This window comes from Gopherus evgoodei, chromosome 24, assembly GCF_007399415.2.
Source record: "Gopherus evgoodei ecotype Sinaloan lineage chromosome 24, rGopEvg1_v1.p, whole genome shotgun sequence".
In the NCBI taxonomy this organism is placed as follows: Eukaryota; Metazoa; Chordata; order Testudines; family Testudinidae; genus Gopherus; species Gopherus evgoodei.
In genome coordinates, this window is record NC_044345.1 from 5496969 (window position 1) to 5517282 (window position 20314).

General features: G+C 50.4%; 1 protein-coding gene across 9 annotated transcripts in view; it reads right to left on the reverse strand.

Annotated features, from left to right (window-relative positions):
• ITGA10 (integrin subunit alpha 10) overlaps positions 1-20314 on the reverse strand; it is an 80599-nt gene that overhangs the window by 24033 nt on the left and 36252 nt on the right. For all 9 annotated transcript variants that reach the window (XR_003997676.1, XR_003997677.1, XM_030542281.1 and 6 more), the window contains 6 exons: positions 12082-12193; positions 7795-7904; positions 7279-7367; positions 4983-5097; positions 3848-3975; positions 170-318 (listed from right to left, as the gene is read on the reverse strand). Coding sequence is in view for 7 of the 9 variants with exons in the window: in XM_030542281.1 (XP_030398141.1) it covers positions 170-318; positions 3848-3975; positions 4983-5097; positions 7279-7367; positions 7795-7904; positions 12082-12193 (703 nt within the window). In the remaining 2 variants the exon portion in view is untranslated. The remainder of the gene's footprint in view (positions 1-169; positions 319-3847; positions 3976-4982; positions 5098-7278; positions 7368-7794; positions 7905-12081; positions 12194-20314) is intronic.

A 20314-nucleotide genomic window follows, 5' to 3' on the forward strand; every position in this document is an offset into this window, starting at 1 on the left:
TCTGCCAGGGGAGGAAATACCATGAGAACAGGGTATCTAGGAACTTTCTGCTCCTGGAAATTCACCCCAGAATGGATATGGCACCTAAGCAGCTAAGAAGCGCTGAGACCACAGTTAAAAATCCACACACCCAGCTCTCATGAGAAAGCCCTCCCGCCACTTCCCGTACCAGGCCTTGTGGATAGCGAACGCCGTGCGAGTCTCCCGGCCCTCCTGCCGGCTGATGTTCTTCGCTGCCTCCACCACTTCTTCCGCTGTCTGGTAATCCCGGAGGGTCCATTCGTGGACAGCTTTCTCCCCATACTGCAGCACTCCCACCTATAACGGGGGAGGCACGTTTAGTGGTGCTACAGGCAGCTCAGTGCTAAGTTATCCCTTCTGCATGCAGAGGCTGGGGTAGGAAGGGGAGGGCAGTGGACTGGGATTCGAGAGACAAGGGCTTAGTCCATGGCCTTCAGCAAGTCAGTTGACCTTCCCTTTGTGAGTGTATTGAGGACTGTGTTGGAATTGCAAGCTATCACTTTAAGAGCAGCCAGGGGACAGGTGGGGTTCCTGCTTGCGTGCTAGAGGACTCTGTAGCAAAGTGTGGGAGCAGAGTCAGTCAGCACAGCAGGCAGCCAGTTTGAAAAGAGCCCACTTACAGCAAGGTGGGATCAGTCATTTATCACTGCATTAGGGAGCAGCCTGTTTTGTCTCTCTCTGTTTTGGGGTCATTGTTCTGAATTCTAGTCAATCAAGTCAAGTTACATTGCAAGCTTCCAGCAGGAATATGTATGTTTTTATCTAACTTTGTGTATGTGGGCACAGAGCTCGCTGGAGGGGCAGACGTGGCATTGTCTGAACAAGGAAACTACCTGCTGTTTGTTTCTGCCATGCTTGGGAACGGAAGACAGGACTCTGTGCACATATTTTTGTGAAGAAACAAGGATAGCTCTGACTCATAGCACTGACAGAACCCGCCCTGCACGGCCCAGAACACTGGCTAACTGCACAGGCCAAAGGGGCAAACATTTCATCAGTCTGATTAGTTCTAGTGCAAGGTTGTAGACCAGTCTGGGTGCGTATCCCAGACAGGACGCTGCATTGTTTGCCTCTCTCATGAGCATCAAATCCTCCAGCCAGAGGAAATCCTCTCTCCTTTGGCTAATGTACTAGAGCAACGAAGAGCAAAGGGGGCAGAGGGGAGATGCAGTCAGACTCCCAAGTGCTTGCTAGGGGCGGATTGGAACATAAGATCTGTACGCAGAGAGTTAACACAGCCCAGGCAGGGCAGCCATCTGTCCAACACACTGACTGGAGCGGGGGAAATCTGTGGCATCGCAGTCCCTTCCGTTGGTTGGTGGGAGCTAAGCTAGCAATAACAAAACTGGCTTTTGCTTGGATGACTCCATGCCACCCGGTCTAGAATGAGGTTTGGGTTTCAGCCCTGGCCTGTGCTGTCTCAGCAGAGCGGACCTTCTCCACCCCCCTACTCCTCAAACACACACAACAAAGTTCAGGCTCTCTTTCTGCCTCTTTTCTTTACGTTTCCTGTTTCCCATGGGGTGGGATTTCTTGTCTCTCCCCGAGTGGACACAAACCCTGGGGAGTGGAAAAAAACCAGATGCGAACCAGAGCGTCAGTGCAAGGCATTGTGGGACCAGGCCAGCTGGTGCCAGCCACAGGGCATGATGGGACTGGGCTAATGCCAGGGCCAGAGTGAGGAAAGGCATTTTGGGAATACAGCAGAGGGTATGAGCAAGGCATTCTGGGAATGCGCCGATTGCAAAGCCAGAGCGAGACTGGACATTTGGGGAGCAATGTGGGGCCAAAGGCAGGCAGGGCATCCTGAAGAAAGGGGCTGGGTGCAAGGAATTCTAAGAATTCTGGGTGCAGGTTGGGACCAGAGCAAAGCACGGCATTCAGGGGGCAGCAGGGCAGGGTCAGAGGCCCGTTTGCATGGTCTGTCTGGGCTCTGCAAACAGGGAGGAGAGACAGACACCCCAGGGAGCTAGGAGCACCTCCGCCCAGCCATGGCTGCTGATGGCTCAGGTCGGAAGGGGCCCCCCCGGGAGAGGCTCCTGAGTTTGGCCTGCAGAGTATCACAGCCACTGGCCCCGCTGCTGGGAGGAGCTGAGCCCCAGCGCCCGTGGGAGCAGCGTGGGTGTGTCACTCCTCTCAGGATCAGGCCCTTGGAAGGGAATCAGGACCCATGGGAGGGTGGGGGAAGAGGAGGCAGTTAGCCACCACTGTGGCCCTGAGTCAAGCCCGCCTGCCCCCTGTGAATCAGCCCTGTCCCACGGCAAGCCAGCCAGACTCACCGTTTCCTTATTTACTCATCCTGAGGATGTGGGGAGAGGGGCAGGCAGCTGACATTTGAAGGGGAAGCCTGTTTCCTTTGATCTCCTTGTGGGGGGGCCACAGGGAGAGGGCTTTAGGCTCGCCAAGATGCAGACTCCCTGCTTCACTTCAGCCTCAACCCACTCCTGCCCTCCTTACTCCGCATCCTCCCACCTTCTCTGCCCTGCCCCCCCCACCTCCCTTCCTTACGCCCCCTCTCCTTCCCTCAGCTAGCTAATCCCCATCCCAAGATTTATGGGGGTGGTGGATCAGCACTCCCTCTGCTCGTTCCGCCTCTCCCCTTGTCTGTCTTGTCTATTTCAATTGTAAACTTTCTGAGGCAGGGACGGTCTCTGAACAGCGCCTGGCCCAAAGGGGCCACGTTCTCACCACTATGGGAACGCAAATCTGCAGAAGTGAGGCCTTCTCTACACTGGGATGTTACCAGCTGCATCGGTGCCCCCCTAGAATAGACACTGTTTGCACAATTTATCCTGGTTTGCACCAGTGGGCAGTTTATCCCAGTCCGCACCCACATAAACTAGACGAATGATTCTCAGCCAGGGGTACGCATACCCCACGGGGTACACAGAGGTCTTCCAGGAGTACATCAACTCAACTAGAGATTTACCTAGTTTTACAACAGGCCACAGAAAAAAAGCCAGCGAAGTTGGTACAAACTAAAATTTCATACAGACAATGACTTTTTTATGCTGCTCTGTATACACTGAAATGTAAGGACAATATTTATATTCCGATCAAGTTATTTTATAATGAGATGGTAAAAATGACAATGTCAGCAATTTTGCAGTACTAGTGCGCTGTGACGCTTGTGTATTTTTATGTCTGATTTTGTAAGCAAGTTGTTTTTAAGTGAGGTGAAACTTGGAGGTACTCAAGACAAATCAGGCTCCTGAAAGGGATGCAGAAGCTTGGAAAGGTTGAGAGCCACTGAATTAAACCATCTAGGTTATGTCTAGGCTTGGATTTTTATCGGTGAATGTCGAGGAACGTCGATATCCCCCCATGACGAAAACCTATTTCCATCGATCACAATTGAAACATTCAGATAGGCCAAGGACAGAAAATGCCACTTGAGGACTTAACATTTGAGATTAACTTTCTTGCATTTTGACATGTCATGTCGACAATTTATGTTTTAAGGATTACAAAGTTTTAACTTGTTGGATCTCAACATCTGTCCTGAAATAATTATTGTCTGACAGACACACTGCAGGGCAACCCCTCCAGAATTTCCCACCACTGAAAATTTAAATAGTTAAAAATCTCAAAAATGCTTAAACATGAACATCTATTAACCATAGAAATCATTAAAAAAATAAAAACCGAATACTGCCAAGCCTAGTTAAGTCTGTCAGGAGCTTGCCCTCCTGCAGCTATGTTGGCTGCTCAGATCCTGGTGCAGGCAATATTTACAAGATCCCAGTATCAAGCCAGAGTCACTCCATTGAGTTCCACATGACTGCTCCGGATTAAGTCCCCAACTGAATCTGGGGGATACACTCACCTGGATCTGGTTCGGGTCGATGAAAAACTTGCTGAGGATGTTGCTGAGGAAGTTCTGTACCTCGTACCAGGGGTAGATGCTGTTGGAGCCATCCAGGACAATCACTATGTCCATGTAGGTAGAACACCCTGAAACACACACGCCCACATGGCAGGTGGGTCATCAGATGGGAGCTGACCTGGGGGATTGGGGATCATGGCCTTTGTGGCTTTGCTGTGCAGACCTGGGGCTAGAGGGTGTGTCCTGCTTTTGGAATTAGGGAGGATCTTGATTGGGTGGCTGATTTTTACAGAGGCAGTGTGGTGTAGTGGTTAGAGCAGCCAAGAGGATGCTGGGGTGTGGGGAGTAGAGGGAGCCAGGACTCAAGGGTTCTATCCTCAGTCCTGGTGGAGGCAGGAGCCTTGTGGTTAGAGCAGAGACTATTTGTGACTCTAAGAGGACAGAGATCTACCAAGTGTAAGATTCAAGGCAGATTTTGGCCCCTCGGATCCAATTTCTACCCCCAGTGCTTAAATGAAGGGCCCCCAGTTGCACAGCAGGACACTTGGATGAACGCGTTTTGGCCCTGCCGGGTAGGTGGCAGTGTGTAAGAAAAGCCCTCAGACTCCATGTTGTATGGAAAAGCACTAAGAGCTTCCTGAATGCCTCTCCCGGCAGCAGGTCACCACAGAGCCAGATGCTGCACAAGTCTGGACCTAGCACCTGGATGCATTCTGGGAACAGCCGGAGGCTGGTGTATTCTGGTGCCAGAGGCAGGGCATTGTGGGAACGGCCTGGTGCCAGAGGCAGGGCATTGTGGGAAGGGCTTGGTGCCGGTTAATCCCCGACAGGAGCATGGAGGAAACCTTTCTGGGGCATTGCATTAAGGCTGGACACAGCTGAACAGGTGACCTCTCCTTTCTGGCATTGCCCCAGGACTTGCAGACCCAAGAGGCCAGCAAGCCACCCCCCTCCCTGCCCCCAAAGCTGCTGCGATACGAATGCCACAAGTCCACACAAAAAGGATTGGGGGGGGGGAAGCCAGATGGCTGCATTGCTGGCATGCTTGTAACGCAAAACAGTCTCAGGCCCAGGCAGCTTCTGTGGCCCGCCCCAGCTCCATTTCCACGCACACAGCAGCCGGCTCGCCACCTACTCTGAGCCGTGGGGGCGATGGTTTCGGTCGGCTGGAAGCTGCCATCCACCCTGGTGCAGATGCCCGTGCTGAACATGGAGGTGCCGCACTCCTGGGACCAGAGAGGGGCGCAGGCCTGCCGAGGAGAGGAAGATGCAGGTTAAGCCTGTCCCTGAGGAATGGCATATCCCCATCATTCTGTCCGCGGAGCTTAAAGCTCCCCCTCGCCCCTTTACCTAAACAGGAGGCATTTGCCATGCCAGCGCAGGGCAGTGGTTCATCTGGACCCGCCTCCACTGGCACACCCCAGGGGTCTGTCTAGCTCATTACTCCATCTGCAGGCACCCTGGAATAGGCCAGTGCCATCTCCTGGTGCATGGGCAGGGATTAGATGGATTGTGAGTGTCTATCTCACCTCGGACGTGTCCCCCACCCTGCTGTACTGGGATAACCCAGCCAGCCCGCTGTCCTTTCCCTGACGTGACGTGCGTGATGTTAAGTCCTGGCCCTAGAGACCAGCGTCCTCTGGGTCTCAACTTGTACGTCTCCCCCTGGGCTGGGCACGATTGCTGCCAGGCGCAGAGGGGAATTCCTCTCTCTGCCCCGATCAGCCCTCGGTGCTGAAGCTGTCAGTCGAGGGGGTGGTTTCTGAGAGACGGACGCTTGTCTGTTGGGAACTGGCCTGAGACCCACCAAGCTCATGTCACACAGGAGCCGGCAGCCGAGGAACACAGAAGGCCCGGCGTTATGCTTTACCACGCCACCCGAGGTGGGATGTACGTGGAATTATTTAAGTCGAATTAGGCGCCTAGAACCCATTGATTTCAAAGGGAGTTGAGCACCTAAATACCTTTAAGAATCTGGCCTTTAGGGTATGTCTCCACTGCAATCAAAGACCCACCCGACGGTGAGGGAGGGCGTGTCTCAGAGCCGCGGCTCCAGAGCCTGAACAGTGACACTTCTTTTCTTACCCCTGCCAGCCTGAGCCCTGCGAGCAGATGGCCATTGACCCGGGCTCTGAGACTCGCTGTTGTGGGTATTCGATTGTACCTTGGCCTCTCTGTGTGTGACGCAGGGATAACCCGTGTCCCTACCCCACAGGAGTGTCATGGGGCTAAATCCACTAACCACTGGGAAGTTCTCAGCCACTCCGGTCTCGAGAGCCAGCTAAGGACCTTCGAATAGATGGCTACTCCAGGGAGTGTGCTGTGTCCAGAGCAGGGCAGCTGAGGGAGAAACTGATCCCCAGTGGCAAAGGCAGCAGGAATGGGGGAGAACCCAGCACGCCCGCCCCGCTGCCCACGGTGGCCTGACCAGCTCTGGGCAGACGCTGACTCAGTGAGCAAACAAGCACGAGACCACAGAGGTGCAGGGCGGCAGCTGGAAGGGAGCGAAAAGCGACACAGGGCTATATTCATTCCTCCTCCCTCCCAGCTGAATGACAGAGCCAGGGCTGGTTGCCTTCCTAATGCTGCAGGACTGGAAAGGGGGAAGAGGCCATGGCTGGGTGCTCCGACCGCAGCCAGACCCGAGGCAGGCTGAGAGCAGCTCGGATATTTCCTCGCTCTAGTTTAACACCACTCGAATGTCGCTCCTCTCCCACCCCACTCCATCTACCCTTCTGCCCCTTCCCAGCCCTGCCCTCCTTCAAATCTTCTCCTCCATCCACCCCTGTCTTTCCCCACCATCCCCCAGGATCTACTTTCCACCCCTCAGCAGGACTCTGCCAAAAAGCCCAAGGGATTTAGTCGCACACGCCCCACTGGGCCCTCGGCAGGATTTGTGCTTCTCCCTCCCTCAGAGCACTTTGGCAAGTCCTCTCCGCCATGCTGAGGATATTTACAAAACGATAACGTCTCCCAGTATTAAAATGCAGCTTGCTCCAGCAACACTGGACACGTTTTGAAAATACTTCTTTTATCCAAGCCTAGCACTAGTTCAAGAGGCAGTGTGGTCCAGTGGGTAGGGCCCTGGACCAGCAGTCAAGAATTCTGGGTTCCGTTGCCAGCTCTGACTTGCCATGTGACCTTGGGCAAGTCACTGCCCCTCTCTGGGCCTCAGTTTCCCCTCCCACTCTTTGTCTTACACTGCCTTAGATTGTAAATTCTTTGGGGACGGGACTGTCTCATTATGGGTATGTACAGCTCCTAGCACAACGGGACCCTGATCTCAATAGGAGTCCTGAGATGCCACCACAATAGGAAGTTTTTGGGTCTAAGTTTGCGACTGTGAGGCTCACACACAGGATGGTAAAGGTAGCTCACAGAAATGCGGCATGTGGGACTTTTTTCTGCCCATTGCTAAGAAATCTGCTCACCACAAAGCCATTCTCTTTGTTGTCCAGGAGCGTCATTCCAAAGTGCATGTTTCTGATCTGCGTGGAGACGTTCCGCAGGGCCATGTCACCTGAATAAAGTTCCAGGAGGCGGAAGGAAAAGCAAATGGCATTTTAGTGCCCATCTCTGAGGCTCAGACTGAGGTTTTCAGGGGAACTGGGCATTTCAATTGGAGTTTGGCATCTAATTCCCATGAGATCCTTTGTAAACCCTGCCCTTCACATTTACTTTCGAAAGGCTGAGAGGTTTCAAAACCACCCGGGGTGGGGAGTGGGCAGATTTTGACACCCAATTTTCAGGAATGAAAACGCCAGTACAGTTATGAAAGGTACATTCTCATTAGGGTTTGCTGGTGCTTGGTAGATTAGGTGCCAGAGCTCCTGGGTCTGGATGCCAGCACTCCAGTCACCATCAAGCTGAAAATCCCTCAGGGCAGGTTTGAAAATTTAAACCCAAACAGATCCGTTTTTCAAGGTGGCGCCTTCAGATGACATTACCTAGGTTGACCTTGGCACACGCAGAGGTGTTTCTTGCACCCATAACGCACTTGTACACGTCCCCTTTCCGGTTGTCAGCTGTCCCATCCCAGGGCGCCCCAACCAACATCCTGTAGAGGAAACACCAACAACACAGTCAGCAACCACAGTCAAGGGGGGCAGAGATGGGACCTTCCTCCTCAGACCATCAAGAAATACATTGTCAGCAGAGTGGTCATCCTGAGGTTATGAGGTGACAGGGAGAGGTTTGCAGGTAGGTTTTATAGTTAGTTTTTAAAAGTGTTGTATATCAACCCTTCATGGTGCATGGCTTAAACCTGAGGTGAGTAAGAAAGTGCCCCTAAGGGTCTGTTATTCCATAAGTGTCCACTAGGGGGGATTCTTGCACCTTCCTCGAAAGTTGCTGTGATTGGCTACCCTCAGAGACAGGTGACTGCAGACTACCTTGATCCAACAGGTAGTGCCTATGTTCCTAATTAACAATACTTGGCACTTTGTACAGCATAAGCCAGTCTAAAATCGCAACACATTTCACAGCAGAGCAGAGCATCATTAGCCCCACTGTACAGATGGGAAAACTGAGGCACACAGAAGGGGACATGACATGCCCAGGCAAGTCACTGGCAGAACTTGGAATAGAGATCACACTGCAACTGCCAGGGTCCTATTCTAGATGCTAGACCAGTGGTAGGCAACCTATGGCAAGCTATTTTTCAGTGGCACTCACACTGCCCAGGTCCTGGCCACCGGTCTGGGGAGGCTCTGCATTTTAATTTAATTTTAAATGAAGCATCTTAAACATTTTTAAAACCTTATTTACTTTAGATACAACAATAGGTTAGTTATATATTATAGACTTAGAGAAAGAGACCTTCTAAAAAGGTTAAAATGTATGACTGGCACGTGAAACCTTCAATTAGAGTGAATAAATGAAGACTCGGCACCGGACTTCTGAAAGGTTGCAGACCCCTGTGCTAGACAAACTCCCTCACAGAACTGGGCATTGTAGAGCAACAGAATAGGCCTGTGCCCCTTTAAATCGTCCAGAAGACCTCGAGTTTTGTGTTTTAGACACACATCCCCAGAAACCAGCCTGCACAGCAGCATGTGCGCAGCGAGGCCAGGCGTGTTTGCGTGTCCTTAGCAAATACGGTTCTTTGGGGCTGACCGTGCCTGGTTTAACTGGGCTTTTCCCAGTCCTGCAGCCTCCTGGAATCCTCATCACACCAGCCCCCTGCTTGCCTCTGGTCTGGTAACGTAATGAAAATACCTTCGGGGAGATGAGTTCTGGCTCTCTGCTTTAGCTAAAACGCTGCCTAAGTTTATGGCTCCGTGAGTTCCTCTTGGTTCACACGCCTCCGGGTGAAAACACATGTGGAGGAAATTCTCTGCCCAGATGGATCAGGAAGGGAAGGATGTACTAGGCCAAAACTTCAGCTGGTCCAGTGGTTGGGGTGATACCTTAGGACTAGGAGGATGGGAGGTAAATGCCTTGTTCCTCCAAAAACTTGGGCAAGTCACCAGTGCTTCACTGATGCCCAGGAACACAGAGATCTGGCCCTATTCCCACCCAGCAAACAACCCCTCAGCGTTTTAACTGCCTGCAAGTGCTTTTAAAACACCTCAGGGAAAAAAGATCAAGTCAAACGAAGAAGGGGGAAATTAGACGCCATGAAACCGGTCCAGGGAGGCTCTCTGTACTCCCAGCCCCAAGGACGGAGCGCTGGTGACGAGAATGAGCCTGAGGAGGAGTGAAGGGAGAAAGCAGCTCTCGGGCTGAGGATGGGAGATAGGAAAAGGCGGGTGCGGGGTGGGGGGGAAGGCACTTGGATGCAGACTTGAGATTGTTCGGCCAAACTCTGCAACTTAAATCAACCCTCCTCGCGCTGCCTGTGGTTGTTGAGCGTGGCTGACAGAGCTGCAGAGGAAAATGGATTCAGTTCCCAGATCCTCAAAGATGTTCAGCACCTAATTCCTCAGGCGCCAGGTGCTTATCTACGTGCTTAACTTTAGTCCCGTGACATGTCCTGTCACTCCAAGCCTCCGTTTCCCAACTGTGAAACAGCGACAATAGCACTGCCCTCCCGCACAGCTGTAGAACACGGAGTTGGAGATACACATTTTCTTGGGGGTGGGCAGAGGTGCTGTTGTGAAAGACCTGCCCAGCATCCGCAGAGGAGTGGCAATAGATGCTTTTCATGAGGACAGCCTCCCTTTAGCCTACTGGCACATGCTACTTGCCAATTTTGGGAGGGACTGTACCTCAGGAGCCCCTTGGTCAAATGACCCCATATTTGGGTCACTAACCCTCCCCAGTGCTCCCATGAGGCCCCGCAAAATTAAGAACCTAAGAATGACCAAAGGTCCATCTAGCCCAATATCCTGTCTTCTGACAGAGGCCAATGTCAGGTGCTTCAGAGGGAATGAACAGAACAGGGAATCATCAAGTGATCCATCCCCTCACACCCATTCTTAGCTTCTGGCAAATGGAGGCTAGGGACACCATCCCTGCCCCCCATGGCTAATAGCCATTGCTGGACCTAGCCTCCATGAATCTATCCAGTTCTTTTTTGAACCCTTTTATAGTCTTGGCCTTCACAACATCCTCTGGCAAGGAGTTCCACAGGCGAACTGTGCGTTGTGTGAAGAAACACTTCCTTCTTTGTTTTAAGGCAATCCAAGTGACCATGCAGATTGCAGAGCTTTCGAAGAGTTGAGCTTTACAGAGAAAGCTGGTCTAAACCTTAACACTAATATCATCCCTCCTCGTTGCAGCTAAGAGAGAGGACTTGATTCCCTATGGCCTGTTCTCACTTGGGCATCTCTTGCTAAGACTGGCAGCCCAGGGGGCTAGTTAGCACCAAGGAAGATGTGGTCGCCAGTGACCCACCCACTCCTACATTGGTCACCTAATGGACGGCAATTTCGGGTCACCCTCTGAGCTCATATTCAAACCATACAATAACACTCACTCCCAGCTCTGCACAGAGATGGCTGCAGATCCAAGACTTTGCTCCAAACTCCCACGGACCTACTACTTCACTCCCCTTTCCCCTTCCAGAATCCCCACCCCCCATACTATACAGCTTGTTTCCTGTATTCAGCCGACCTTCGTGTCAAACAATTACGATGCACAGTCCCGGCCGCCGCTGGCTCCTCCAGCCAGAACAGTTGGATTTCCTGACTGCAGAAGATTTTTGTTTTTCCCCCTTTCTCCTTCTGTGAGCCATTTTCAAACAGCAGCTGAGTCAGGGCGGCTAGTCATTTCCTTGTATTTTTTTTATAAACTGCTGCTGTGCGCTTGGGGAAATCAGGGATACGGTTCGGACTCCTCGCTCCCCTGCTCCCGCGCATGGCTGCAGTACAGATGCTCAAATTAAAGCCAGAGGGACCTCATCAGTTTCAATGGTGGAGGGAGGGGTCTCCAGTTTTTGTCCCTTTGGTACCTCCGAGCCCTGGCCATGCAGTGCAGTGAGTTTAACCAGTTTCTCCCAGCTTTGAAGGTTCCCCATGTTCAAGAGAGGCAGCATGGCCCAGTTATTAGAGCACTGGCCTAAGACTCAGGAAGTCTAGCTTCCCGGCCCAACTCTGCCACTACCTTGGGAAAGTCACCTCCCTGCTTTCTGCCTCAGTTTCCCCTCGCACCCTTTGTCTGTCTTATCTGTTTAGATCAGTGGTCCCCAAACTTTTGAGCATCATGTCCCCCTTACCCCTGTCTGTGCCCCCGCCTGGAGCCACAGTCGGGAATGGGACTGTGGCTCGGGGTGGGATGACATATGGATGGGGAAAAGGGCCAAGGCTGGGGCCACAGCTGGGGGTGGGTCTGGGGCCAGGAGTGGGGCTGGGGAAAGAGCACTCTCTCCCTGCCACTCCCCCCCATTGGGGCTGGCCTGAGCCCCTCCAAAGGTTCCTCTATGTCCCCCTATGGGGTGCGTGCCCCACAGTTTGGGGACCTCTGGTTTAGATTGTAAGTTCTGTATGGACGAGCACAACAGGGACCTGATTTTGGCTGGGGCACCTAGGTGCCTCTGGAATGCAAATAAATAATATTAGCTCTCCCCCGCCAAAGGCACCGGAACTATGTCAGACCAGAGTTAAACCGGTTTCCAGTTATGGTCTGAAAGTGGATTTGAATTAGGAATGCAGCTGTGCAAAGCACATGCAGCTATTGGCTCGGCTCGGCTCACTCCATCTCACAAGCCCCTGTAAAATTCTCAATGTCCACGGTGGCACGAAGGATTGGCCCCCTGGAACTGCTATGGTAAGTGTAATGCTTTCCAGACTCACCATTTCTCCCCTCCGGCCTCGTGCTGCAGGACTTTGTAACCGAACTGAGCCTCTGGTGGACCCTGGAAGATCTGGGCTCTCTTGACATCAATGTTGAATGACCTGCATAGCCCTAAAGAGACACAGAGCAGAGTGTTAGTCTAACCCAGAGACCCCCAAAGTTGGGAGAGGTGCAAAGACGTAGGGGAGGAGTAGGAGGACAGAGACAAAACTCTCAACCATTCTCCAGAATCTCGGCTTTCATTTAAAACAAGAGTCAAGTCTCCAGATGTTACAGCGGCAAAGAAAAGCTTAAAAATATGACCCAAATAGTAAGTTAGCTGGAAACTTCATTTTGTGTGACACTAAAACCAGCGGCCAATTCGGCGAATAGCTTGGGCCGAAAAAGGAACCAAACACAAAAATTTCAGGCACATTTTGTTCCGAAAGGTCATTCGGAATTGACATTGAAACTGTTTCATGCGGCCCAAATGGAACATTTTCTCTCTTTTTTTTTTTGTTTAGTTGAGGGGGGGAAAAATGGAAAAAATCAGTTTCAATTGAAACGAACCGTCTGTTGTGGGGGATTTTTCAGTTCGGTGGCCAAAGCTGACGCTGCATCACTTACACTTGGGTCATACTCTTTAGCTTTTAATCAATTAGTCGCCCTTTTTGCCTTTCAAAACAGGGCCAGTAGGAGCAGAATCAAGCCAACATTTTCAAAAAACACCTCCCTCTGTGTACATCTTTCATGAACTTACGCGAACTCCAGAAAATTCAGACTAGTGTGTTACTTTAGCATCCCTGATCAGAGCCCCATTGCGGCAGGCACTCCACAAGAGAAAAAAACGTGTGTTAATCCTAGTGTAGACAGGACAGTAGGAGTTTTAACACGTGTTACTAGTCAATTACCTGGACCAGGGTCCAACTGCATCAGAATTTTAACTTGGTAAAACCACATCTTTTTTCTCAGCAAAGATCCAGCTGTAGTAAAACCGCCCCTCTCCCAAATTACTTACAGTCTAAGAAGTTGAAACAAAAACATGTGAGGGGAAACTGAGGCCCAGAGAGGCAGAGAGCCAGATCCTCAAAAGGTAACTGCATTGGGAGTTAGGTGCCTAAATAACTTTGAGGATCTGGGCCAAAGTGACTTGCCCAAGGTTGGTGTTTCAAATTACATGGTTCAAAACAAATCCATCAGGTGATGCAGGACTCGGGGCATGGAGTTTAGAGCCTGGGTATGCAGAAGGTCAGACTGGATGATCACAATGATCCCTGTAGGTCTTGGAATCTGCAAACCTCTGTATCGTGATCTGCTAGGGGAACGGAAATATTTGTGCAGCCTGCGACCAGGTGCTAAAACAACACCCCTCCCTCCCAGGCAGTCCAAGCCCTCAATGAGACTTTCAGACTCTTCCCAGATTGGGTTCTTTCAGGTTATCGGCTGCAAGGAGGACAGGCAAACTGCAGCCAGCAGCACACATGGCCTGGGTTGAGTTTGTGCAGCTGATTCCCCCCAGCCATAGGAAATGTCATTGCCCCATCACCTGGTGGATTTTGTTAGCTGGCTGCCCCTAGAACTCACTGCCAGAACTTGCATTTTGACTCCCTGCTGGAGTCACAGATTCCAAGGCCAGAAGGGACAACTGCGACCATCTAGCCTGCTGCCTGTGTAACACGGGCCATGGGCTATCCAACTGCCTTGGGCTGTAGGAACCGCAGGCCCATGCTGCCCTGTAACGGTCAGCGTCTTGGAGCTTTTAGAACAAAGGGTCAGGGGAGTGAGATACATGGGCGTTTACGCACCATTCCTGGGAAGTATTAGCCTTAGAATGCAGATAGAGAAACTGAGGCACAGAAGGGTGGGGGAAGTGACTTATTCAAAGCTGATAGAGGAGCTGGGACCTTGGGAGGGGAGAGGGGAGTAGCCAGCACCAGGATGTGAACCTGCGACCTCTTGGCCTAGAGGCACAAGAGATAAAGACCCACCTCTGCTAGCTGAAGGCTGTTGCGCCTCTGGGCTGAGCCCTAGATGGAGACAGAGACGCACTGCAGAAGGGTGGGTGAGCGGAGCCGGGTCAGGCATTGGGTGAGCGTGAATTGGAGGTAGAGAGACAGGCTGCCGGGAGCAGTGCCGGTAATTCAAAAGCGAAGTCAGTGCCGCTATCTCCGGAAACCCTTTGCCTGAGAAAGCCTGATGCTATGTCTGACTGCAGCTAGCAGCCCCTGGGCCTGGGTAGACAGCCGCACGCTAGCTCCGCTCAAGCTTGTGTGCTAGGGGCTGGCCACCCGAGCGCAGATCCAGGAGGTCGCATTGGCTTGTACCAGGGTGGCTAGCCCAGGGTGTTGCAAGATCTTGAGCAGCTACCTGCATATGTGGGCTGGGTGGCATGGTGCCTGATACCGTGTAGACATACCCAGAGAGAACAGGAGGATCTGTCTGTGTCCATGCAATCCCCTTTCTACTATTCACACTAGACCTGGTCAACAAAAATATAAACCCAGCTGTTTTCCATTGCAAATAGCGGTTTCGGATAAAATCAAAATATTTCCTGGGAACGTGCTCATTTTGCAATTGGAAGAAGTCAAAAATCCATCGAAATGATGCTATCCAGCTGAAATGTTTTGATTTCTGTTCATGTTTAAAATATCATTCAGATTTTATCTTTCACATTAATGGAGAACAAACGTCAAAGCAAAAAGTGGCCGTGCTACTGAAGCAAAACATTGGAAAGGTCCCAAATCAAAATTTCAGCATTTTCGTTTCGCAGGACGTTTTGGATTTTCATTTCATTGGGAGCAACAACCACCACATTTCTGCATTGCAGGGAACAGAAATTTGAGTTCCCAACCAGCTCTTATAATCCCCAGTCCTGTGTCTTCTCGGGTCCAAGAAGCAAACTTTGTTCCAAGTTGGAGCTAGGAGGTGCTGTGCTGCTGGCCTCCTTGCAAGATGGATGTTCTGGTTCTTTTAGTGTCCCCAGCAGCCCGGAGCACGTTTTAGAAACAGGGGATGAGCCCTAGTGAGCTGGGCTTCTCCCAAAGTGAATTTAGTACCATCTCCTTAAAAACACCTCGTAGTCCTGGGGCTGCTCCCTGTGCCTGCGGATCTCACTGATACCTTGCATCACACCCTATCCCAAAGCACTTTAGGATCACAATTAACCCTCAGGCTTGCGTAGGGAAGAATCAATCCTGCCTTCCTGCAGCTGCACGGTGAAGGGAAGAAATGTGCCCAGTGGTACAGAATCCCAACTCACAGCCTCTTCCTCTGATCCCACAGCCCACGTTCCCCACGCATCCCAGAACTGGGGCCTAGAACCCAGAAGCCCTTGAGTCCAGTGCACGACTAGACTATTTCAGCGAAGCACCTTAAAACCAAATCCAGGTGGAGGAGGAAACGAAACTGACCATGAACCTTCAGGTGAAAGTGACTCTGGGCCAGTGCAACCATTTAGGCGGACTAGGCGGTTGCCTAGGGCGCTGAGATTTGGGGGTGCCAAAAACCACCCCCCAATTTTTTTTTAAATGGTTGAGCAGCCGCTGCTGCTGAGACAGAGTGGGAGTCTGTGCTGCCGGCAGCAGCCGGCAGCCCAGGGTGTCCCCTGGGTCAGGGCGCCGCCGCGGCAGCCCGCAGCCCAGGGGGTCCCCTGGGTCAGGGCGCCGCAGTGGCAGCCGGCAGTCCAGGGGGTCCCCTGGGTCAGGGCGCTGCCCCGGGGCCCAAGGTGTCCGGAGGGGGCGGCAGACACCACTGCGGCACCTCCACCGGAGCCGCGGGACCAGCGCGCAGGGCAGCGAAATTGCCATCTGCCTATGGCGCTCAAACCCCTAGCGCCGGTCCTGAAGTGACTGAATTTATTGCACCAGCCAAAGGCCTAAACAGGAGCAGTGAAAGCAGTGAGCGGAGGTCCGTGCGAAACCCAGGGAGGGCGCATTATTTTGAAATATACAGGGTCTGATTTCCAAGTACAGCCAAGCACTGGCAATCCGGGGTCCTCCTGAGGTGTGGGGAAGTTAACTTGTAACTGACACTTGTTTTTAAGGATGCTTTACACTGTCCTTCATGAAACTATAAAATCAAGCCCATGATGCGGCCAATCTTAAGAGCGTCTGATGCATTTCGTGCATGGGTGTCAGTGAGGATTGAGACTGGAGGAGTTGTCCTGAAATTATACTTTCCAAGCTGAGATCATAACAACCTCCCAGCAACAGGCTCCAGCTTGGCAGGGCAGAGCGGGGCAGTGTTATTTCCTGCCTCTCTGAGGATATGTAAGGAGAGGGCGGAGGCTGTGCCCCTTGCACAGTGACTCCTCTGTCTCGGGAGCCGACCATGCCCCAGATTCGCAGCAAACCTCAGGAAGAAAACAGCCTAGCAATTACACAGGGTGTAGTTTGAAAATAGAGCGCCTTCGCCCCAGAATGGATCACACGCACGCGCTGCAAATTCCTTGCCTGGCTGGCTAGCTAATTACCAGCAGCACGAGAAGCCAGCTTCGGAAATTAGCCCGCATGGGTATTTTAGGAAACTCAAATTAAAGAGAGAAAAAATTCTCATCGTCTTGAAATATTTTGAGAATTGCACCAGCCCAGAGCCAAGAGCATTATTTGTCCCAGCCTGGACCTGCCACTTAACCTCATATGTTATTGCTGTCTTTAAAACTGTCATACAGTTAGATCCAGAAGGCAGTGTCATGATTGTCTGGTCTGACCTCTTGCGTAAAACAGGCCAGAGAAGCTCATCCAGGGACTCTTGCACTGAGCAATGGTTCTCAAACTTTTTTGGGCTCGGGACCCATTTGTAAATGGTTATGGCCCATCGCAACCCAGTAAATAGCCTGAGGGAGGAATAGCGGTTAGCACCTGGCTGGTATTTGATTGGCCTGGCTGGGGTTTTTTAATGGATTTGCCAGTTGCCAGAAAAATAATTTAATCTGCTGGGGGGGGTGGGAGGGTGTTTATGTGGGTCTGAAGATTTGCATTATTATCACAATACACGGGGACATCTACTGTTAAAAGTTTCTGTGTCCAGCTAAAGATGCTGCAGTGTTCCCACGTCCCCAGTGTAAGCACGAAAATGATGTTATCAGTCTTATCTATACGTACAGTGACCAGACAGCAAGTGTGAAAAAGTGGGACGGAGGGGTGGGGGTAATAGGACTCTATATAAGACAAAGTCCCAAATGTCGGGACTGTTCCTATAAAATTGGGTCATCTGGTCACCCTATCCATATGTTACCTGTGTGTGTAGCTACATGCAGCTGTGAAAGTCTTTAGCAGAGGGGGAGGCAGCAGGAAAAGGCTCCAGCCCACTGCACGGGAGGCGCTGGTTGGGTGTGTAGAGACCTGTGTATACAGACCCTAAGGTTCTGACATGTCTTTGCTTGGGATAACAGTCTACACTGTTATCTGTACTCACGCTAGAGGCGCATGCAGTGTGTGTACCCTAGACGCCCCCATCAATGTAGACATCAGAAAGAGGCAGTCCCTGTTGAAAGGTTTCAAGTAGCGCCAGTGAAAAAATTAGGCAGAACAGTTTTCCATTGAAAAATACAGTTTCATTGAAACCTAAAGTGTTTCACGTGAACATGCTGATTTCAGCTCACTTTGTTAATGGGAAAGGCTGAAAGATTTAGCCTGGATTCATTTTATTTAGTAAAATGATACTTAAAATATTAATTTGAGATGTATTAGGCTTACAGAGCGTACAAAATATTAATATGTTATAAATGTCTAAATAGTGTTTCAATATTAGCCAAATTAGATGTTTTGATGGTCCAAAAGTGAAATTTTCTGGATTTTTCAGTCATTTTTGGTATGAATTGGAATCATTTTTTCCCCCAAAATGTCAGTGGGGTGTAACTGGCCAAGGAGCAGAGCAACAGGGAACATGGCCACACAGCCACAAGAATTGTCAGCCTAAGTTTCTTAGAAGTAGCATCCTGCATCAGGGTTGTCTGAGTCTCCAGTACTTCTTAGGGGACATGTGAACAGACCTGATCTCTCTCCACATGGTGTTCACCCTGAAACCTAGTGATGCCCATTTTAAAGTGTGGCCAGAATTGGCCACACTGAGAGTTAGACCTGGGTTTTAGTCCCAGCTCTGTCACCAGCTCCCAGGGATACTTTGGCCAAATTCCTGCCTTTACGTGCCTCAGTTTACCCACTTACAAGATGAAGACACCTATTTTTGCACAGCATTTTGAGAGTTACGAGTGGAAAAGGCTAGTGCAATGGTGCCAAGTAGTGTCTCTTCTGGTTAAAACAACCAGGAGTCCTTGTGGCACCTTAGAGACTAGCAAATTTATTTGGGCATAAGCTTTCGTGGGCTAAAACCCACTTCATTAGATGCATCTGATGAAGTGGGCCAAATAAATTTTTAGTCTCTAAGGTGCCACAAGGAGTCCTCATTGTTTTTGCTGATACAAACTAACACGGCTACCACTCTGAAACCTGTCTTCTGGTTAAGTCTCCTTCTTAACTATTTCCCTGCCAATTATTTCAGCAAAAGCATGACAGCTATTCAGACACTGTAGGTGGAGCTTGGCATCATGGGTGGAGCTTAGCAAGAATACCACTTCTTCCTTCCCTCCTCTACTCAAGCTCCCCTCCTCCGTATACACACACACACAAAGGAAGGGGAGTTTATATGTAAATTAAATGCACTAGCCTGGAACTAATTAGACATGTAGAGAAAAGAGGAACTCCTCTCTATTCCCCTGGATGGAAGAGACTCTCCAACTATGTGTTAAATACAGTATTGTCAGCCACAAGCATTCCAAAATCCCCCCAAATCATGAGATTGGAACAGAAACCTTACGGTTTTTAAACTGTTAAATTAAGTTCAAGCATCTTTGCTTGGAACATTGCCAAATCCTGCTGTTTTATCACGAGTTCCAAGACATTGGTACATTTTCCCCAGAAAACGCCAGCTGCTGGAGTCATGTGAGAATCTTATTAAAAAAGTACGTTTCTAGTAAGTTATAGAGAAAAACTCAGAAATGTGACCTCGGTTTCAGAAACCAGAAGACACAATTAGATTTACAAAAAAATAAAATAAAAAAAAACCACAGGATTTTTTTGTCAGTCATGATTTTTGGGGGGCCTGACTCAGGATTTTTGAATGCTTGGGATTGTGGGCTGCCATGAGGTTTGTGAGCCTTTGTGACTGAACTCAGGTCAGACTTTTCTTTGCAAGCATGAAGGCCAGAAACCATGAAAAAAAAACAAACTGATTTTCACGTAATCACGTGACTCCAGTAGCTGCGGCTTTCAGAAACAGAAACACCAAATACAGCAAGACTGCCCTTCTTGTGCCTCAGTTTCCCCTTCTATAAGCACAAGCTCAAGGTACGTCTTAGACTGGATTCCACCTGGAGAGAAGAAAAGGTGTAGAGGACGAAGAACGACCTATTGTAGGAAAAGGATGCTATAGTCATGGAGACATCTCATGGCAGAGTTACATCACTCTGGACAGACAGCAGTGGGGAAAAGTGTGCCGCTTCTAGACATAGAAGAGTCTAAATTTAAGTCTCTATAGAAGAGAGATACTTACATCTTCAACAAAATTATGAGCTGGCTCTGCCATGAGCAAGTGGCAGGCTTAGGGGCTGTAAGGAAGCCTGAGAAAGTCTCCCTGATTTGCCAAAATATTTCCCTCTTTGAGAAAAAATATGCTCTGGGAATTTCTCAATCACCATAGCTAATGCCTGCCAGTCCCCTGGAGCGGGACGGGGAGGGCATGATGGGACGAGTCAAAGCAGTTCCAGATGTGCAGTGATTTATGCCATTGCTTGCCGGCGGGCAGGGGGGAAGAAGGCCAACCTGCTGCTCAGAGATGAGTAGAGCTGGTGGGACATTCCCCCTCTCCCCATCCCAGAAAAAAAAATCCAGATGCAAAGCTGTTTTTCATCAACATTTTTAAAAGAGCCACTGAAACATTTGACTGAGTCTTGATTTTCCAACGTCACCTCCCAATTGTTTCAGCTTCTGCTTTTGCTTTTTCCTCCAAAAACCTCACTACAAAACACCAAAGTCGTTCCTGGGGAAATTCTGATGAAAGAAAAAAGGTAAAATAAAAGTTTCATCCACGTTTCCATACAAAACCATTGCATTTTCCAGCTGGTTTTCGCCGAGCTTTGTCTGCCCAGCTCAGAGCAACGAAGATGTCCCAGTGCTTAGAGGCTACAGCTGACTGCAGAGTTGCGACTTGAGTAGACATACCCGAGCTAGCGTGGATCCAGCTAGCCCCGGTACC